Source organism: Aegilops tauschii, chromosome 4 (genome assembly GCF_002575655.3).
Source record: "Aegilops tauschii subsp. strangulata cultivar AL8/78 chromosome 4, Aet v6.0, whole genome shotgun sequence".
NCBI classification, from domain to species: domain Eukaryota; kingdom Viridiplantae; phylum Streptophyta; class Magnoliopsida; order Poales; family Poaceae; genus Aegilops; species Aegilops tauschii.
In genome coordinates, this window is record NC_053038.3 from 480,570,244 (window position 1) to 480,591,571 (window position 21,328).

Genomic DNA, 21,328 nt, shown 5'->3' on the forward strand with positions numbered 1-21,328 from the left:
ATCATGAACCGGAGGCCGGTTTAGCCTTCCGCGTGCTACAATAGTTTTCAATAAACAATTATTCTTTTGGGCACTGAAACACCTTGTAATAGGCTAGTTAAAACACTTGGTCTGCTATGCCATCGTGCATATTTATTTGTGCCTGACACTTGTTAATCTGCCATGCTTAAGACATATGATGTTCATAATCCATAGCGATTTATTCAAACTATCCCTGCATACAAGAAGTTGATAGTGTCCTGGAGGTTTACCGCCGGACGGGTCATGATGCACAGATATATAGCCAGGGTTTATAACCAAGGCTGTAAAAAGATAATCAAATATGAAAATAATTGATACCTGTGACCTTGAGTCATAATGTTGGCTGACCAACTTTTGTAGTGAGGGTGATAACCCTAATCTTGAGTAACAATAACTCCTGTCATATTGTGCCGGTTTATGATAAAACCGTTCCGGGTTGTGATAAACACAGGTTTATCCATATTCAATTCTGGCAACTTATAGTCGAAACCAGACCGGGTTAATAATCTCCGGATTATAACTGATCATGTACTGACAACTTCGTAGTTAAAAGCCGAACCGGGTTAATGATCGCCGGTTTATCAAAAACATCATAAATCTCATCAAAGGAGAAAAAACTTAGCAAATAAAAGCATATGAAAACTTGTAGTCAAGGCTTTTCACAGGCTGCTAGGCCCCAAATTCGAGGCTTTTCATGGGCTGCCACGCCACTGAGTTAAGCCATTTTACAAAGCCTTTTAAGATGGACCTCAATCTTTAACCAATCGTCGTTTTAACTTTGACAAGTTCAGGGTCTTATGAGATTGACTTTTCAAAATTCGGCGGGTCATACCAGGTTTACCTGGACAGAGTGACTTACTTAAAAAGGCAGGCTAACCCAGGGTTTTAGGTGTATACACCAGGCTTCCAAGCCGTGGCTTGATAGCCTATTACAAGTGTAGATTCTTTGTTCATTGCGATAGCAAAGAATCCCCAAGCAATATTTTGAGCTGTGCTCAGTGGGTGCCTATGTTTGAGTTGTGCTTTTGCAACACTCTTTTTGGCCCCTAAATAATTTGGCTTTGAACCGATCAAGAGGTGTAACTATGGTTCGAATACGACCAAGCTCCCAAGTGATTTTTCTGGTGGCCTTGTGCCGATCAAGAGGTGTAGCTATGGTTCAAGTACAACCAAGCCCCCAAGTGATTTTTACATAAAGCTTTTATAAGCTGAATCAAGGGGTAAACCGGACGCTGCTTTATGAAATAGAAGCCCCCATGTAACCACACATGATATAAGGAAAACAACAGATACCCCGCTTTAGCTGAGGCTCCGGTTTATTATATTGATCATAATATATACATTGTCATAACTATGTACGTAAGCAGAGCCTGTGGCTCAAGTATAATAAGGCCGAAGATGAGCGATATTCCACGGCCGGTGGGTCTCCTCCTCTGATTTACGTGAGTCTTTGTGCTCTTGAACATCTATAAGGTAGTATAACCCGTTATGCAGATTCTTGCTGACCACAAAGGGTCCTTCCCAAGGCGGGGATAACTTGTGCATATTAGTCTGATCCTGAATGAGTCGGAGCACCAGATCGCCTTCTTGGAAAGTTCTGGTTCTAACCCGGCGGCTGTGATAACGACGCAGATCTTGTTGATAAATCGCCGAACGGGCTGCTGCAATGTCACGCTCCTCATCCAACAGGTCAAGTGCTTCCTGTCGTACCTTCTCATTGTCAGCTTCAACATACGCCGCCACACGAGGCGAGTCATGACGGATGTCACTAGGGAGAACCGCCTCCGCTCCATAAACCATGAAAAATGGCGTGTAACCCGTGGATCTGTTGGGCATGGTATTGATACTCCACAATACAGAAGGTAACCCTTCCACCCAACAACTCGGCGTACGCTGCAAAGGAACCATAAGCCGGGGTTTGATGCCTCTCAAGATCTCTTGATTGGCTCGCTCCGCTTGACCATTAGACTGGGGGTGAGCCACTGATGATACGTCGAGCCGGATGTGCTCACGTTGACAGAACTCCTTCATAGCACCTTTGGACAGATTGGTGCCATTATCAGTTATAATGCTGTGTGGAAAGCCAAACCGGAAAATCACCTTTTTGAGGAATTGAACCGCCGTGGCTGCATCACACTTACTGACTGGCTCTGCCTCCACCCACTTAGTGAACTTATCAACCGCCACCAAAAGGTGGGTCTTCTTGTCCTTGGATCTCTTAAAGGGCCCAACCATATCCAGCCCCCAAGTTGCAAACGGCCAAGTGATTGGAATCATCCTCAATTCCTGGGCCGGAACATGAGCTCGGCGTGAAAATTTCTGACAGCCGTCGCACTTTTTCACCAAGTCTTCCGCATCAGCATGAGCCGTCAGCCAATAGAAGCCATGACGAAAAGCTTTAGCTACCAGTGACTTTGAACCGGCGTGATGACCACAATCCCCTTCGTGGATCTCACGCAAAATCTCACGGCCTTCTTCAGGAGATACGTAACGCTGAAATGCCCCTGTTACACTGCAATGATGTAACTCGCCACTGACAATAGTCATGGACTTTGATCGCCGGATTATCTGCCTGGCCAAGGTTTCATCCTCTGGTAACTCTCCCCGGTTCATATACGCCAAATATGGGATCGTCCAATCCGGAATAACATGAAGAGCCGCCACCAACTGAGCCTCCGGATCAGGAACAGCCAAATCCTCCTCTGTAGGGAGCTTGACTGACGGATTAGGCAGTACATCCAGGAAGACATTGGGTGGAACCGGTTTACGTTGAGAACCCAAACGGCTTAAAGCGTCCGCTGCTTCATTCTTCCGCCGTTCCACATGATCAACCTGATAACCTTTGAAGTGACCTGCAACAATGTCCACCTCTCGACGATATGCTGCCATGAGTGGGTCCTTGGAATCCCAAGTACCAGACACTTGTTGAGCCACCAGGTCCGAGTCACCGAAGCACTTAACCCGGCTTAAATTCATCTCCTTAGCCATCCGAAGACCGTGGAGTAGAGCCTCATATTCAGCTGCATTGTCAGTGCAAGGGAACATTAAACGGAGAACATAAAAAAATTTATCACCTCGTGGGGAAGTTAATACGACTCCAGTCCCCAAGCCTTCCAATTGCTTGGACCCATCAAAATGAATAGTCCAATAAGTATGATCCGGCTTCTCTTCTGGCGCCTGTAACTCTGTCAAGTCATTGATGAAGTCCACAAGTGCCTGAGATTTGACCGCCGTCCGGGGCACATATTTTAACCCGTGAGGCCCAAGCTCAATAGCCCACTTGGCAACCCGACCAGTTGCTTCCCTGTTCTGGATTATATCTCCCAAAGGAGCAGAACTGACCACAGTGATGGGATGACCCTGGAAATATTGCTTAAGCTTCCGGCTCGCCATAAAAACTCTATACACCAGCTTCTGCCAATGTGGGTACCTCTGCTTGGACTCATTAAGTACTTCGCTAATATAATAAACCGGCCGTTGAACCGGATAATCCTTTCCAGCCTCCTTGCGCTCCACCACAATAGCCACGCTGACAGCCCGGGCATTAGCAGCCACATATAACAACCAGGGCTCTTTATCAACCGGAGCAGCAAGGATAGGTGGCTCGGCTAGTTGCCGCTTTAAGTCCTCAAATGCTTCATTGGCGGCGTCACTCCAGACAAAGTTATCTGTCTTTTTCAGCATCTGATACAAAGGGATGGCCTTCTCCCCAAGGCGACTGATAAACCGGCTCAAGGCTGCAATCCGGCCTGCTAGGCGTTGAACATCATTGATACACTTCGGTTTAGCCAAAGAAGTTATAGCCCTGATTTTCTCCGGATTAGCTTCAATGCCTCTGTTAGACACCCAAAAGCCCAAGAGCTTGCCTGCTGGTACACCAAAGACACATTTGGCCGGATTAAGCATCATTTTATAAACCCGGAGGTTATCAAAGGTCTCCTTCAAGTCATCTATCAATGTATCCTCCTTTCTAGATTTCACCATAATATCATCCACATAAGCATGAACATTGCGGCCGATCTGATTATGAAGACAATTCTGCACACAACGCTGGTAAGTCGCCTGGGCACTCTTGAGCCCAAAAGGCGTAGATACATAGCAGAAGGCTCCAAAAGGAGTTATAAAAGATGTCTTCTCCTGGTCCTTAACTGCCATTTTGATCTGATGGTAACCAGAGTATGCATCCAAAAAGCTCAAACGCTCACAACCCGCCGTAGCATCAATGATTTGATCAATACGAGGGAGAGCAAAAGGATCCGCTGGACAAGCCTTGTTCAAATCTGTGTAGTCCACACACATACGCCAAGTGTCGTTCTTCTTAAGTACCAGCACCGGATTAGCCAACCACTCAGGATGAAATACTTCAACGATAAACCCAGCCGCCAAAAGCCTGGCTACCTCCTCACCAATGGCCTTGCGTCTTTCCTCACTGAACCGACGGAGAAATTGCTTAACCGGTTTAAACTTGGGATCAATATTGAGAGTGTGCTCAGCGAGTTCCCTCGGTACACCTGGCATGTCAGAAGGTTTCCATGAAAAGATGTCCCGGTTCTTACGGATGAACTCGATGAGCGCGCTTTCCTATTTCGGATGTAAGTTAGCGCTGATGCTAAACTGCTGGGATGAATCGCCAGGAACAAAATCTACCAGCTTAGTCTCATCAGCCGATTTAAACTTCAAGGCCGAATCAGGCTCTGTAGTTGGCTTTTTCAAACAAGTCATGTCCGCCGGATCAACATTGTCCTTGTTGAACTTCAACTCCTCTGCTGCACAAACCGACTCAGCATATGCTGCATCACCTTCTTCACATTCCAAGGCGATCTTACGACTTCCATGAACTGTGATAGTCCCCTTATGACCCAGCATCTTGAGCTGTAGATAGACATAACAGGGCATTGCCATGAACTTAGCATAAGCCGGCCGTCCAAACAAGGCATGATACAGGCTCTTGATTTTCACCACCTCAAAGGTCAATGTTTCTGATCTTGAATCATGCTCATCACCAAAAGCAACCTCCAGAGCTATCTTACAAACTGGATACGCCAATTTACCAGGCACCACACCATGGAAGACCGTGTTGGACGGTTTAAGATTTTTATCTGTTAACCCCATGCGACGGAAGGTTTCATAATAAAGGATATTGATACTACTCCCTCCATCCATGAGTACCTTGGTGAACTTATATCCTCCAACCTGAGGCGCCACCACCAATGCCAGATGACCTGGATTATCAACCCAGGGTGGATGATCCTCTCTACTCCACACGATCGGCTGCTCAGACTAGCGTAAGTAACGGAGCACCGCCGGTTCAACGGAAATCACTGCCCTTTTATGAAGCTTCTGATCGCACTTGCATAGACTAGTGGTGAAGACATGATACTGCCCACTATTCAACTGCTTCGGGTTGCTCTGGTAGCCCGACTGCTGCTGATTGCCCTGGTGATTATAACCACCTTGGTTGCCCTGATTGCCTTGATTACCATGTCCGCTCTGATTACCGTGAAAACATGAGCCAGAACTGCCTCCACCGTAACCCGGCCCATGAGATCCAGGGCCTGAACCACCGCCCGGTCCATGATCATACCGAAAAATCAGAATTTTTGAACTCCTGCATGATATAACAATCCTTCCAGAGGTGCGTGGCCAGTTTGTCCCGCGACCCGTGCTTTGGGCAAGGCTGGTTTAACAGATAAGACAGGCGCTCCGGATTGGGACTTGGTCCTCCACCATGTTGGGGCGGTTTACCCTACGCCGCTGGCCTTTGTCCTGTGCGTTGGTATTAGCCACGAAATCTAAACTGTTATCCGCTTTACGCTTACCGCTATTTCCATGACTCGCCGGGTTATGCTGCTGCCCTTTGGTGTTGCCACTCTTCTTTCCCTTCCCTTTCTTGTCGTCGTCAGACTCGGGATCCTTGGTACTATCAAAGTCAGCATACTTCACCAGAGCTGCCATAAGTGTTCCCATGTCATTGCAGTGACGTTTGAGCCGTCCCAACTTCAATTTCAGAGGTGCAAACCGGCAATTGCCTTCCAACGTTAAAACTACTGTATCAGCGTTGATGCGGTCTGATGAATGCAAAATCTTCGAAACCCGGCGCACCCAATGGGTTGTTGATTCTCCTTCCTCCTGGACATAGGCAGCTAAGTCCACAATTGACATGGGCTGCTTGCACGTATCCTTGAGATTCTAGATAAATCGGGCCCTTAACTCGGCCCATGACCCAATGGAGTTAGCCGGCAAGTTTTTCAACCAGGTGCGAGCTGTTCCTTCCAACATCATGGTAAAGTATTTAGCACACGCCGCATCGTCCACATCCGACATCTCCATTGCCATCTCATAACTTTCAACCCATGACTCGGGGGATAAATTGGCAGTGTAATTCGGCACTTTACATGGGCCCTTGAAATCCTTGGGCAAGCGCACGTTGCGCAGTGTTGGGACGAGACACGACACCCCCAAAGAACTGGAGGTAACCCCTGGTGCCACCGAAGTTGTTGGACAAACTGGAGTAAGTTGGCGGGCTTCATGCTGCGCTGCTAACTCGGCCTCTCGACGTTCCCTAGCACGATCCACCACATCCTGAGCATCTCCACCGCCACCCGCCGGGTTATGGCCACAGGGCGGATTACGATTTCGCGCACTGCTTGACACGGACGGTTCCCCCATATGCCTGCTGTAACTCCGGCTAGGGCGGGGAGTAGAATGAATCCTTTCGCGGCTGTATGAATAAGCCTGCTGCTGAGTCAAGGCTGTCTGAAGGAGCTCTCTAGCCCGTCGTGTCTCGACCGCTACTGGGGACTCGCCGTCGATCGGGAGAGCTGCCAATCGTGAAGCGGCAGCGACAATGTTATCCATCGGGTTAGAGTAGTGACCCGGTGGTGTTGGGACGTGCTGTGATGGAACGTTGTTCTGACAAGGCGGATGTGTTGGACGTGGCTGAACCGGCGCCCCCGTTCCAGGTGCCTCCGCCCGGTTTATCGCTGGCGCATTACTGGTCCCTGCTCCTGGGGTATTAAAGAGGTTCCTGGCCTCATAAACCGGCGGCAGGTGAGACTGGTACCTTCTCCTCATGACATCGTTTGACGCGCTCTGATCCAACATAAGCCGGTAAGCCTGTGCATCTAATGCGGCCCGTTCCGCAGCCATCCTGGTGTCCTCAGCTACCAGGTCGGCCTTGGCCTGAGTTATCTGATCTTTCACCTTTGCGATTTCCGCATTATGCTCACCTTGATTCGCCGGGTTAACTTCCGCCAACAGTGTTGCCAAAGCGTCAAATAAATCAGATAAAACCTGAGCCGGCGGTCGCACGGGGCCTCCTGCCCCGGCCGCTGTCGCTGCTACTGATCCGGAAACCATCGCCGCTGCGGTCGAAGAGTGGAGCGCTGGCTGCGTACCGGCCATGAAGATCGCAGCCCGGCTTGGCGGATCGAAGGGGTCCGAAATACTGTCGCCATCGGAACAGCCCCCAATCCAGCCATCTTGCAACTGGTACAATGACTCGGTCTCTCCGGTCGATGACTCATCATCAGAATAAACGACGGTCTCCCCCCAGATGCCGACTATCCTCAGATTCCGCTCCATGGATGACTCCCATTAAGGCACGCTTCATGGCAGGCTGAACCCGGGCAGGTCTCGCATGCTGAGCCGTCTCGACGATGTCGGTGCAGATGTCTGGCTCAGGGCCCAGTTCGCGATCTTGCCAATGAAAACGTGGACGCCACCGAAGGGGACCCGGTACCCGTACTCGATTGAGCCGGCCTCGGGGCCCCAACCCGCGTCGTCGATATAGAGCTTGCCGCGACGACTCTTGGTCATCCGGCCCACAGCGTATCCTTTGAGCCCTTCGAAGCTGCCCTCTAAGAACTCGAAACCATCGTGCGATAGCCCCACGGTGGGCGCCAACTGTCGTTGTTTTGTCACGGCAGATGTCCTAGAGAAAGGACTTAGTCGTGGAGCCATCAGGACTGGTTAGCTTAAAGGGGTTAAAGCGGACAAGGGACGCAGAGAGTTTATACTGGTTCGGCCCCTTGCGGTGAAGGTAAAAGCCTACGATCCAGTTGTTGTGGAATTGCTAGGGTTTCGATGACCAGGGAGCGAATCCGCTATGTCTGGTTCTCGAGTTGTTGTTTATTGTCACCAAACCGCCGCCGGGTCGTCCCCTTATATACATGGGTTGACGCCCGCCGGTTTACAGGATTCCGAGGCCGGCTCATAAACGTGTCCGGCCCGGTCTCTACTCTTTCTGCCTTACAACACAAGCTTGCATAACAATGTCGGTTTATGACTACAGGCCTTAGTCCGCCTTTGGGCCCTGGGCCTTCATAAAGCGCCATCATCTTTGTCTTCATGGGCTTCAAATATAATAACTCATTATGGGGATAACCTGGCCTCTCCTGGCCGGTTTACGCCCAGTAGTAATATCCCCAACAATTACCTTATGTATTGTGGTTCAGTGACCTATACTTTTAGGGGCTTACGGGTCCAAATGCGTTCTCTAGGGAGTGGCGTAAAGCAAGCGACACGGGTGATCGTTCTGGAGCGGTGACACACAGTGGGGGTCTCGGAGTGGAGGTGCTGGCATGGGCCGGGGGGGTCTTCCTGGAAGCGCCGACGTGGGTGCTGGAGGTCGCAGCGCGACTGGGCCATGGAGGACGCAGAGCTCGACTAGGAGGTGCTGCAGAAGTGGCGGCCATGAGTTGATGCGGTGGTGCCTTCATGGAGGCGGCGATGCGTTGCAGATATGGGCTCAGGGTCGTGGCCGCCGCTGTTGTTTTTTGAGATGACTGGTGTTGGTCGAGACGCAGCTTGGAGTTCATGTTTAGGGCATGCCCCTTTTTGCGTCGTGTTTGTAATGGTTTGTGGTGGCTAGTTTTTAGATTAGCTTGGGTGTGGTGTTTAAACTACCATTGTTGTTTGTGTCAAGAGGTAGTTTCTTGTATTTATCTTCTGCCTTTTGTAAAATATGATGCGCCTAGGATATTCTGGAGAAAAAATACGTTCAATGCCCACGATTTTCTCAGTTTTTGGATGGGGGTTTTAAAGAATTTCTGAACCAATGAAGATAGTCAAGTTCATGCAGGCACGAGTGACGGCGTCTCTGCTCTGATTAGATTGTAGTCATTTTAGGCTTGGCAGTATTTGGCATTGCAAATATTGTTACCATGGAGAAGATGATTACGAGAAATTTTCACTCTAAAATTTTGTTATATGAGTTAGTTTGTAATTTCTTACATCCATGATGGCAAGTATTGTATTCGTAATATTGTCATGTTCAAATAAAAATATACGTCATTCAAAAAAAAGAGTCAAACTGCCCGCAAGAAAAAAAATGCAGCAGCAGCAGCAACAACAACAACAACAACAAAGCCTTTAGTCCCAAACAAGTTGGGGTAGGCTAGAGATGAAACCGATAAGATCTCGCAACCAACTCATGGCTCTGGCACATGAATAGCAAGCTTCCACGCACCCCTGTCCACGCATCGCAAGAAAAAAAATGTAACTCTGAAAAATGTTTAGAACTATTTATTACTTTTTTCGTCTCATAATGTAAGACATTTTTGACACTAGAAGGGAGTGCTTTCCGGCATCTACTTAAAAAAAGAACAGTTCATACAAAAAATACAGTTTCCAGCAAACTGAAATCTGTACACAGAAAGAGGTAGTGGTATTCCGAAAATCCATTTCTGCACCCGAGTTTATCTGCACCCGCGCCGACGAAAAAAATCAAAACCAATATTAAAAAAATTCAAGAAGTTCCAAATAAAATTTGTGTGGTAGACAATTTGATACGCGAGGCCCGCTCCAAATTTCAAGTCATTTGGACATATGAGAAGCTCTCAGCAAAAAAACAAATTAGGGGTCTGTAAAAATGTTTACTGTTCATGTACTGTTTTGGCTCGATTTGTCTTTTTGCTGAGAGCTGATCATATGTCCAAATGACTTGAAATTTGGAGCGGGCATCACGCATCAAATTGTCTACCACACAAATTTTATTTAAATTTTTTTAATTTTGTTTTGAATTTTTTATGAATTTTTTTCTAACCGGGTGCAGATGAGCCTGGCACCAAAACGCCCCACTCGTGGTATTCCTCCATCCTCCGGAAAGAAAAACTATTATTATTACCAAAATAGATAAGATAAGGATACCCTTGCCGCAACAAATTACACCGCAGACGCGCAGAAATCAATTTGCGTCGGTGGCCTAAGCAGAAGCGTGTTCTGCAGATTATATCTTCCCAAAATGGGCTAAAGCAAAAGCATTCTCGCTATTGGAGTCCAGAAATTCCCAGCTAGCTTACAGCTCAAGCGCGCAGACCAAAACAGGTCACATGGCATGGCATCAGGACGCAAAGAAAAGAAGAGACGATGGAGATGAAAAACAAAAGCAAGCAGGCAACGGCGCATGCGACCATGTGACTTCGCCCGCGCCGATCGAGAAGAAAACAGAGCTCTGCACATGGCTTTGGTCCTGCCGACCCAATCGAGAACGCAACGGGCAACGGCAACTCTCATCGGTTTACCGTTGTCGTCCTAGCTTAGCTTTTTGATCCCCGTAGCACGCCGCAGCACGATTCACGTCACCGAGAGGTAGGCCCCTGATCCGTATGATAGGTGAGACTTCGTCAAGTTCCACACGGCCGAGGAAACTGCTCGAACAGAGCACGTAGTCGAGTAACAATGGACATTAGGGTTTCTTGCCAATTTTGTGGTTGTTGTTAATCAGAACAAGTTAATGGAGAACAGACGCATACATCGAGGAGCGGAGATCAATAAGGTAACAAATGAAAGAATTCTATTAATGACAATAATCTGGCGCATGCGTGGCGCAACACGGCGGCGTTACATATAACTCACTCCCCAGCTCAACAAAGAGAACCGAAAAAGAATCTCGTCGGAGTATAAACAACGGTTGGACAGACTCAAAGATCCACGGCGGCGGCACATCGAAGGTCAGCTCGACGATCCTCCGTCCATCTAGAACATGATGGCGGCGGCGACCGCGCCGGCGACGGCGACGAAGCTGGCGGCGGATGAGTACACGGCGGAGCTCGCGGGGGTGGCGGTGGGGGCGCCGGTGGGCGTGGCGGAGACCGCGGACGGCGTCATCGCCGAGGGAGCGTCGGTCGGCGCGTCGGTGGGCGGGGCCGGGGGAGAGGCCATCGGGGACGGCGACGCGGCGGTGGGCGGGGTGGCGACCGGCGCAGGGGCGGTGGCCGGGGACCTCGCCGGCGGTGCGGGGAGCGGGGCCATCCTGGGCGCCGGCATGGGGCCCTGAGCGGCGGCGGCGACGGCGAGGACCGCGATGACGGCGGCGACCACGGCGAAGCGAGCCATCTGGCTGCTGTTGGTTGCGGAAAACTTCACTGAGATCGAGAGAGGAGATGGGACGATGGGTATAGCGAACGCTTGGGCTCTGGTGTGGAGAGTGGAGAGGCTGTTGAGTTGTGGATTGGGACGGGGCGAGGAGGCTGCTATTTATAGCGGGAAGGCGATTTTCTAAACGTCGGTTGAGGTAGGCAACAGCTGGAACGTTCAAGCCTCGGGCTGGCGTCATGGGCAGCGACGACGCGTGAGACCAGACCAGAGCAGTCTGTCTTCGCGAGGACGGCGCCGTGCAAAGTTGAACTCTTCGGGCCGCGGCACCGCGTCGTCCCGGTCGTTAATCGGGACACTTTGTGTAGAAGGTGAAGATTGGATCGCCGTGTACAAATTTCTACCGAGACTTCGAGTTGGCTGCTGGATCACGTGTGGTTCCTAGTCGGTGGTCTAGCAGATTGGGGAGTAGTAGAAGTTTGGCTTTGCCAAATTGGTGATAGAAAACGTAAATGATTTGACTCCGCCGACTCATTAGTCGGTCAGTTTGCTCAGACTCGTCGCCCATACGCCTCCTCTCCTCTGCTCTTCTCCGACGCGCTACTTCTGCTTTGATTGAGTAACTCTGACCGAGTCGCTATATGGTTTTGATCACCATAATAACCATTGATAAGAGCATCTCCAGTCGTTGGCCTCCCAGGTGGCATAAAAATCGCCGCCTGGAGGCGAGCCGGCGGTATAATCGGCTCTGGGGCGGTTGGGCACCCAGCCGTCGCCCCAGGCGTCGATGTCGGCCAGTTTTCGGCCCACTTTCGGCGAGAAATGACCCGATATCGGCGAGAATCGGCCCATATTCGACGTGGTTCGGCGTGAATTCTCAACATAAATAATTTTTTTAGGACGTAGTTCATCACAGAAAATCAATCAAAATCAAATAATTCAACAAAATAGTGCAACAACAAATAGTTCAATACACATTATATAGTTCAACAAATAAAAACTCATATTTCATCACACATCGAGCTAGGCGTCGCCCCTGATCCTCCATAGATGCTCCACCAGATCCTGCTGCAGTTGTTGATGCACCTGTGGGTCTCGGATCTCCTGATGCATATTGAGGTAGGCAGTCCAGGTTGCCGGTAGCTGGTGATCAACTTCGGCAAGAGGACCCTGCATGTAGTATGGTTCAGTGTCAAACACTGGCTCTTTCTACTCGCTCTCAATGATCATATTGTGCAAGATGACACAACAAGTCATGATCTCGCACATTTGATCTTTTGACCAGGTCTGAGCAGGGTACCGGACAACAGCAAATCGAGATTGGAGCACACCAAATGCCCGCTCGACATCCTTCCTGCAAGCCTCCTGAACCTTGGCAAAGTGGGACTTCTTGCCTCCTGGCACAACGTTTGAGATAGTCTTCACAAATGCCGACCATCTCGGATAGATGCCATCAGCTAGGTAGTACCCCTTGTTGTAGTGCCGCCCATTGACCTCTAAGTTCACCGGAGGAGAATGTCCTTCAACAAGCTTGGCAAAGACATGGGAGCACTGCAGCACGTTGATGTCATTGTGAGTTTCTGGCATACCAAAGAAGGAGTGCCAAATTCAGAGGTCCTGTGTGCCACCGCCTCAAGTACCACACTGCAACCGCCTTTGGCGCCTTTGTACATCCCCTCCCAAGCAACTGGGCAGTTCTTCCATTTCCAATGCACGCAGTCGATGCTTCCAAGCATCTCAGGAAATCCTCTTGCTGCATTCTGTGCTAGGATCCGAGCAGCGTGTTCCGTATTGGGTGTTCGCAAGTATTGCGGTCCAAACACTGCCACCACTGCCCTGCAGAACTTGTAGAAACACTCAATGGTGGTGGACTCGGCCATGCGCCCATAGTCGTCGAGTGAATTCCCGGGAGCTCCGTATGCAAGCATCCTCATCGCTGTCGTGCACTTTCTGGATTGAGGTGAATCCAAGTTTGCCGGTGCAATCCTTCTTACGCTTGAATAGGGATGGCAACGGGGCCCCATATGCACCAAACCCATGGGGATTTCATCTATTAGGGGGTGGGGATGGGCGAAAAACATCCCCATGGGGATATTTACCAAACTATTTTATTCCCCATAGGGTACAACGGGGATGGGGACGATATCCTATTCCCCAAACCCAATACCCATCGTGGAGCCGGTTAGTAACTGTGACACTGCGGTCAACCTTAAAATATCACAAACAAACTTGCGAAAACAAAAAAAAAGCTCTGAAAAAAACCTTAAACATATCTCACATCCTCACCTCAGCTACCACCATCACCAAGAAGTCAATATGACCTAGATAGGCATTAGCAGGACAAGGACAACACCATGTATGTATGTTGATTATAGGGTGTCATATTATGTATATGAGTATTTTTTATGGGGATGGGGACCCTAATGGGGCCCCGTCCCCCAGTGGGGCATGGGTATGGGGAAATTCCATCCCCAGTCATGTAAACGGGGATGGGGGATGGGTTGTTAGGGAATAGATGGGGATGGGGATGTTGTAGGTATCCCATAGGGGATTGTCCCCATTGCCATCCCTACACTTGAAGTAGCTGTCGAACTCCTGGATGGAATTCACAATCCTGAGGAAAAGCTTTGGCTCATCCGATAACGGCGCCGAAATACTTTGTCGCCGTGTAGTGGAGCATCGGCGAAATAGTCGGAGTAGATCATGCAGTACCCTTCCAGAGGATACCGGTTCTTTGCTTTCATCCGCCCAGGCACCGAGCCACCTTGCCGCGGCTTTTCATTTCTCGCGAGCAGGCCGGCGAGGGTGGCGAGGACCATGAGATGTTCCTCTTCCTGGACGTCGGCATCGGCTTCCTCCTCCAGCAGCTCGGTGAGCGCCTCCTTGTCGTCTGAGTCCATTGTCGAGCAGTCAAATCGCCGAACACCTTGCGGGTGTGGTGGGCGCACACCCACCGATACACTGCCCCTGGAGGCCGGAACGCCGGAAAATCGCTCGGACGCTGGAGGAGAGACTGCCGCGGCGAAACCTCTTCTCTTTTTCCGGCGGGGAATGGTCTATCTAGCGGTGGTGGGCGGCGCCGGGATCGGTAGTGTGGCGGCCGAGCGCGGGGGTGGGTGGGAGGCGAATCTGGACGATTGGCTTGACTTTTCGCCTGGCGGTGTGGGCCAGGCGTGTTTTTCCCTTGCGCCGGAGCCCCCGAGCGCCCCCAGTGTGCCGGGTTCGGCCTCCGATCGCCGGGCCCAAAAACGGGCCGAGCCGGCGGATTTCGGCGTCTTGGGAGCGTTTTTTCGGCGCCGGCGCGTAAAAAGTCGCCTGGGGGGCTTGTTGGGGGCGCGGATGGAGATGCTTTAAGATGATCTTTGATCGGAAAAAATCACTCTAACAGAGTCGTGAAAATACATAGAGGGCGCTTCATATTGAGCCCGCTAACCTCCGCATTTGTAGATTGTTTACGTTGGATTGGAGCGCACAACACCCGCAAATAGCTCGCGCGGGAGGGATGTTTCACCTTCCCCATGCCTCCCGCGCTGGCCCGTGACAATTTGCGGCCACTTTTTCCGTCGTCCGCAACTATAAAAGGCCCCATAGCTTCCACTTCCCTTCTCGCCGCCCACAACCTACATTTTCTCTTTTGCCGTCCACGGCCGCCACTATCATCTCCGACGGAGTGGATGTTCATCTCGGAGGAGGAGCGGGATCACCGTGAGGTGCTGTTAAAAATTAGACTAACCATGTTATGGAATACATATGGATTTCTTCAAGGATATTTGTATGTGTCCCTCAAGATGGTTAATATTTGTATGTGGGAACAAACCAGCGACTTCACGACCAGACAAGATGTGTGTACACGTGCGAGATTTGTGATGTATCATGCATGAGTGTTTCTCGGCATGTGCTAGACCTACGTGCTGGTTATTACGTACCCTACGTAATATATGACTTGGCAGTTTTTAATTGGGTGTTAGTGAGGGGGCAGGGCCCACCCTGAAAATTGGGGGGGGGGGGGGGGGGGCGTTTGGTTTAGGCAAAGCAAGTTTACGTAGGATACGTAAAACTCTTTCGTAGGTGTAGCAATTTCGGTGCTTTATATGTGGCCCAGTGGGCGGCAGGTCGTTGCCACCCGTTGGTCCGGAGCAGCACAATGGAGGCAACTTTGGCTCTCTTTTTTTAGCATCAGTACAGACACAAGCGCTCATATATACGTGCATACATTTATCCCTATGAACGCACACACGTACACCCTACCCCTATGAGCACCTCCGAGAGACTGAGCCGGCATATCATCTTGAGATTTACGAAGCCACCATAGGCGCCTCGTCGTCGACGGGAACGTCTCCTCCCACTGAAAGCGCATCGCCGGAAATCCTGAAATAAATCCAGGAATAATGCGAGCACCAGGATTTGAACCCTGGTGGGTTGGGGATACCACTGTCCACCTAACCATCTCAACTACAGGTTGATTCGCGGCAACTTTGGCTGTTGGTGCTCACGGTGTGGCATGGGGTGTGTGTCGGCCTTTCTAGGAGGTGGAACGAGAGGTGGTTGACTTCCGCGCAAGTTGTGACCGGACGATAGCGCTACTGTCCATGGCTTGGTGGTGGTGATTCAGATCTAGTCGGCCAAGTGGGAGCTGCTTCCAACTATGCTGCATAGAACTTCTACGGCTCCACAACAACGATGGTCACCGAAAGATCTTTGGGAGTGTTCATCTCTCAAGATTCATTGGTTGACTTCGGCGGTGAGATGTAAATAATGGACGACGACTTGACCCAACAGGATGGTTATGCAGCGGCGGTGGTCGCATCACATGTAGCTGTTGGTATCGCGAAAAAGTGGTGGCGACAACACTCTACTGACTTTGATGGTGGTGCTACTCGAGCACCCAGTCGCGAGCTCCGTGGTGAAAGCCAGGGTCCTACCCGATTTTATTATATGGCGATGTTTTTACGTCGTTATCTTATTGTAGGCAGTGCTTGGATATGCTCAGATTGATTATTCAGGATTCCCCCTTATAAAAAAGTATTAATATCACAAAGATACCAATTACACCCGGCCTCTGCACCAACGAGATGTCAAAAGACATCTAGGATGCACACATCCAAGAAAAAAATAAAAAAGAGAGAAATATAAAAACAAAGACCCCGTTGTAGTGATAAAACACTCGCAACAACAACACTCTAGTCACCACCAAAGACAGTACTCAGACCACAAAAGAGGTTCTCCATAAGTGATCCCTCCAACAAGGAAACAATGCACAAGTGTTGTCGTTGACCGATTAAGGATCTTGAGTTCTCACCCTCAAGAAAGTCTGAGATCCCAAAAACAATGCCCTCAGCAAGGCCATTGCCGGGTACAACCAATGAAGGCCAAACCTTGGGCTTTCACCCTAAAAGCGGCTCGGTACTCGAGAGGCACCACGAAAATTGCTTTCCACCCGTGTTGTCGCCCCCTCCTGCCAAGGCTGCTGCTGCAGTACTCGACACCTGACACACAGGAAAAACCTATGCCGCAAGTCTTCATCGTAATCAAAACACTACAAAAAAAGACACATCCGTGACCTTTTGAGTCGAACGAATTTTTTTCCTGTCATGCTTATGACACTTCTATGACGATAATTGTGACAACACCCGGTATCATCATAAATGTGGTGGGATCCTACTTCTATGACAAAAAATCATGACAGAAAATGGGCTTTTCGTCCTGGGCGGGCCGGAGACGTAGTTGCATGACATTCTTTGGGCCATCCATGACAGAAAAAACTGTGGTTAGAAGCGAGGGCGAGGAAAATATCGGGGAGTTCCCGGTTACGATTGGTGGTCGGGGCCCGAGCGATGCACGTTTCTCTCGTACGAGTACACGCGTGGGTGCGAGGCGTTGGGCTCTAACTAAACCCGAGCGAGGCATTCGCCTACTGAACCTGAGCCATTGCACTGCAGGCTACGCGTTACTGAACCCGAGCGATCGATCGATCCCTTGCTGTTAACTGATCCCGATCGAGCGATTCCTTCGCTACTGCTGTTGACTGAAGCCGATCGAACCTGCTGCCTCTTGATGAACAGTGAGCGTTGTTGGGGGTTTGGATGAACAGTTCCCGGTGGGGGGTTGGATGAACAGGAACCCGTGGTGTTGCCGCTGGATGAACAGGACCCCGATCGATCGAGCGGGTGGAGGGGTGGATGAACAGGACCCCGTGGAGGGCTGGATGAACAAGACAACCCCGTGGAGGGCTGGTTGAACAGTAGCCGGTGGAGGGATGGATGAACAGTAGCCCGTGGAGGGGTGGTTGAACAGGACCCCGTGGAGAGGGCTGGTTAAATAGTAGCCGGTGGAGGAGCGCGCAGTGGAGGCTGGATGAACGGGAGCCCGTGGATGAACAGTCGGAGGTGGAGGCTGGAGGAGGTCGACGGTGGATGAACAGTAGCCCATGGAGGCTGGAGGAGGTCGACGGTGGAGATGAACAGTATCCCGTGGAGTCCCGTTTTGCAGTACGCCACACCCCTCCCGATGAACAGGACCCCCGTTTCGACCGTAGCGCTCCAACACAAGTCCATTTCCTCTGTTTTGCGGTACGCCACACCCCTCCCTATCAACATGACCCCGTTTCGACCGTAGGAAGTCCGTTTCCTTCGTTTTGCGGTACACCAGACCCCTCCCGATGAACAGGATCCCGTTTCGACCGTGGCCGGTCGAACACAACGCCGTTTCCTCCATTCTGCGGTACACCAGGCCTCGTTTCCATCAGCTGTTCCGTCCAAGCCGGTTAGCTCCCGATGAACAGCACGCGTGCCGTTGCCTCCCAATGAACACGACGCATTCCGACGCGGCAGTGGAGTCGCAGATGGAGAGGAGTGGGAAACTTGACTGGTTCGGGTGCGCGGCAGCACTGCCGCCCACGGGAGACAGGAGCAAGAACAGAGGTTGAAGAAGGAGCACGGCTGTTGGATTAACATCCAACGGTCCCGCTGCTAGAATCATTTGTTGATTAAGTTGACATAGCACTGCGTACACATCTGCTTAGTAGGCCCACAAGTCAGCCACCAAATCTATCGGGTCCCAGCTGTCATCGGGAGGAATGGTTTTTTTTCACATAACAAGGAGGCACTTCCTTCCGTGCGAAGATACAGTCGGTGGGTCCCAGCTGTCAGGGGGAGGAAACAGCTTAATAAGGAGGAACTTTCCTTGCATGCGACCATGGACCTCGTGGGTCCCAGCCATCAGGCTCTCCACGTACAGTCCTCTTCCGATGACTCTCGTTTGTTGACCACACCGCGCCGAGCGCAGCGAGGCGGTAGACAACGACGAGGCCCCAGACTGGAACGACCCGGAGATGGGGAAGACGCGGTAGTGGAGTCGCAGACAGAGAGGAGTGGGAAACTTGACTGGTTCGGGTGCGGGGTGGGCCTACACTCGGTGGAGAACAACAGGAGGTGCAGAGTGAAGGGATGCCTGGCCGTCGGCGGGGTCGCGTTTCGCCTGGACGCCGGAGGCTGGAGCAAGCGGTCCGGACAGCGCTGGGGGAAGAAGACGAGAGATTGAAGAAGAATGCCGGCCGTTGGATGTAAATCCAACGCCTAGCTTAGGCTTTGACCTACTGGCCTACATGTCAGCCAGTCCATTTGTTTTTTAGTTCATTTGGTGGGCTGGGTGAAACAATGATGTAGGATCTATGCAGCCCGTTTATATATATGGTAGCATTTAAAGCCCATTTGCATTTTTCTCGAAATCCGCAGACTTGCTGGGCTGGGTGAAAATATCATGTTGGGCTGGATGAAGAAATGTTATAAAAACATAAACACATGATTGCACATCTATTACTGCATTGGTCAGTAAAATCTTTACAAGCTTATGTACGCAATCACTAGGAGTTAACTTGCCAAGTTATATATAAACAATTATTATTATTATTTTGTAAGAACTTTCAATTTACGAAATAAAATATCATTTTAATTTGATGAGTTAATAGGACGTGGGGTATTGTTATTTTTTAGGCTAGACGTGGGACAGTTGAGTTGGTTCTAGGGAAAAGTACTGGGAGAAAACTCAGTTTACATCGAAAATGAAAGTGGGAGAAAATTTAGATATAGGATTAATGAAAACAAAAAATAAAGGAAGTGGGAAGGTCTATAAAATGGTTGGACGAACGACTGGTTTAACGGAACCTTATGTTGTTTCAATTATATATATATGTAATAAAATAAGATATAAATATAGGTTCAGTTTTGCATTCTTATAGAAGACATAGGTTCAGTTTTGCATTCTTATAGAAAAATAGAACTGAGTTGTGTGTCGTCTTGAAAAAACAAACATAACTTGGGCTGCTGATGTTATAGACAAGCTAGGTTGGGAGGCCTAGAGACCGCTTGATACCTGCTGGATCCAAAAAATGTTGAAACATGTCGTGGGCTGCCCATGTTAAACAACAAAACCTAGGCCATGGACCTGGTGGGCCCGGGACTGTCAGCCTCTCGACGAACAGTTGTCTCCGATTCCTCTTGTTTTGCTGACCATGTTGGGAACGACAGACGGCGGCGCCGCGGCGATAGCACCAAGGCGAAGGACGACGTCGAGACCTCGGACCGAACGAACCGGAGCGGGGGAAGACGCAGACGGAGGGGAGTACGAGGGTTGACTTGTTCGGGTGCAGGGTGGGCCGGTGGAGCTGCCGCCGCCGGACAATGTGTGGGAGTAGAGGGATGGCCTGACCAACGCCATAGGCTATGATGGCCAGCCGCTGTATAGGAAGAGGACGAAAGATTAAACAAAATAAAGAAATACAAATGAATAGGTGGTTGGTCCCATATGTCTGTGTACGAGACCTGCTGGGTCCACCTGAGAAGGGGAATATGTTGGGAGGAAGGAGATTCAAAGCACGACAGCTGAGTGAACTAGTTTTTTTTGAAACGGATGAGTGAACTAGTTACATACATAAGCAAATAGCCACTAAAAAAGCAAACAGGTTAATGGGTTCTTAAAAGAAATATATTGGATAAAACAGATAATTACGACACATAGGCTAATGCATGAAACACTCAGATGATAAAGGTGCTTATAAACAGATAAAGTACAACATCTAGACCTTCCTGGCACGCTTGATCATGACGCTGCGGCTGTCCGTGTACTCGTCGGTTACGGGAAGCAGACACGCCCTCGTGTCCAAGATCCGCCTGTACATGTCGTAGCATGCGTATGTGTCCTTGGCCGCGTAGGTTATGTAGGCTAGATTTAGAGGTACCTCCCACGTGTTCAGGTCCTTGGTATCGTTGTCCTCTTTCATGTTGGCGTATCAGGGGTCGATGATGGTCTCGGCGAGGTCAACCACGGAGTCCTTCTCCTGCCCGTTGCCAATGATCTTGTATTGCTTCTGGATGTCGACAAGCTTGTTGCGCCAGATGGCCGAATCGTCATGTTCTTCCTTCTCTCCACCGTAGCGAAGGTGCAGTCGGCCTCCCGATGAAACGGGCGAATGCTCCAGAACCTCTGATGGCCCTACAACAGTGGTAGACGAGAACCTCGTCCCACAGACATACCTGGGCGACGGCGATCCACTGGTCCCTGTCAGGAGAAGAATGGATGGGCACAAGGTCTAGTCCGGCGACCTTGTGCTTTCTCGTCCTATAGGTACTGCTTGGACTCGGCGAGGCAGAGCTTCACCAAGTCCGGATCGTTGGTGTACATCACATTCAACTTGGTGCAGCCATAGGACTGAACGGCGAACTCAAAGGGGAACTCCTTGCTGAAGTCCATATCCAGCAGGCTCACCCCTCGGATCGCCATTGGAGTCTCTTCAAGTGAACGAGTGGGTAGGCGGCGGCAGCAGTTCGTTTTTCAGCTCTTGGGGAACTGGATTCAACAGTAAACTGTGTGTACAGGCGACAACAGTTACTACCCCTCCTTCACCCGCTGTACGCCCGGCAGAAGATGCACCCTCGGCGCATTCAAACGGCTCCATTAAGAAACCTACTCCGGCCACACGTCGGTTCACGAGCAG

The 21,328-nt window shown here is 50.3% G+C and overlaps 1 protein-coding gene across 1 annotated transcript; it reads right to left on the reverse strand.

Annotated features, from left to right (window-relative positions):
- Positions 1-10,794: 10,794 nt before the first annotated feature.
- On the reverse strand, positions 10,795-11,480 carry LOC109738704 (uncharacterized). The gene has a single exon (XM_020297794.3). It carries the CDS (start codon positions 11,356-11,358, stop codon positions 10,999-11,001), a length of 360 nt encoding a protein of 119 aa, XP_020153383.1. The 5' UTR covers positions 11,359-11,480; the 3' UTR covers positions 10,795-10,998.
- Between the last annotated feature and the right edge of the window lie 9,848 nt (positions 11,481-21,328).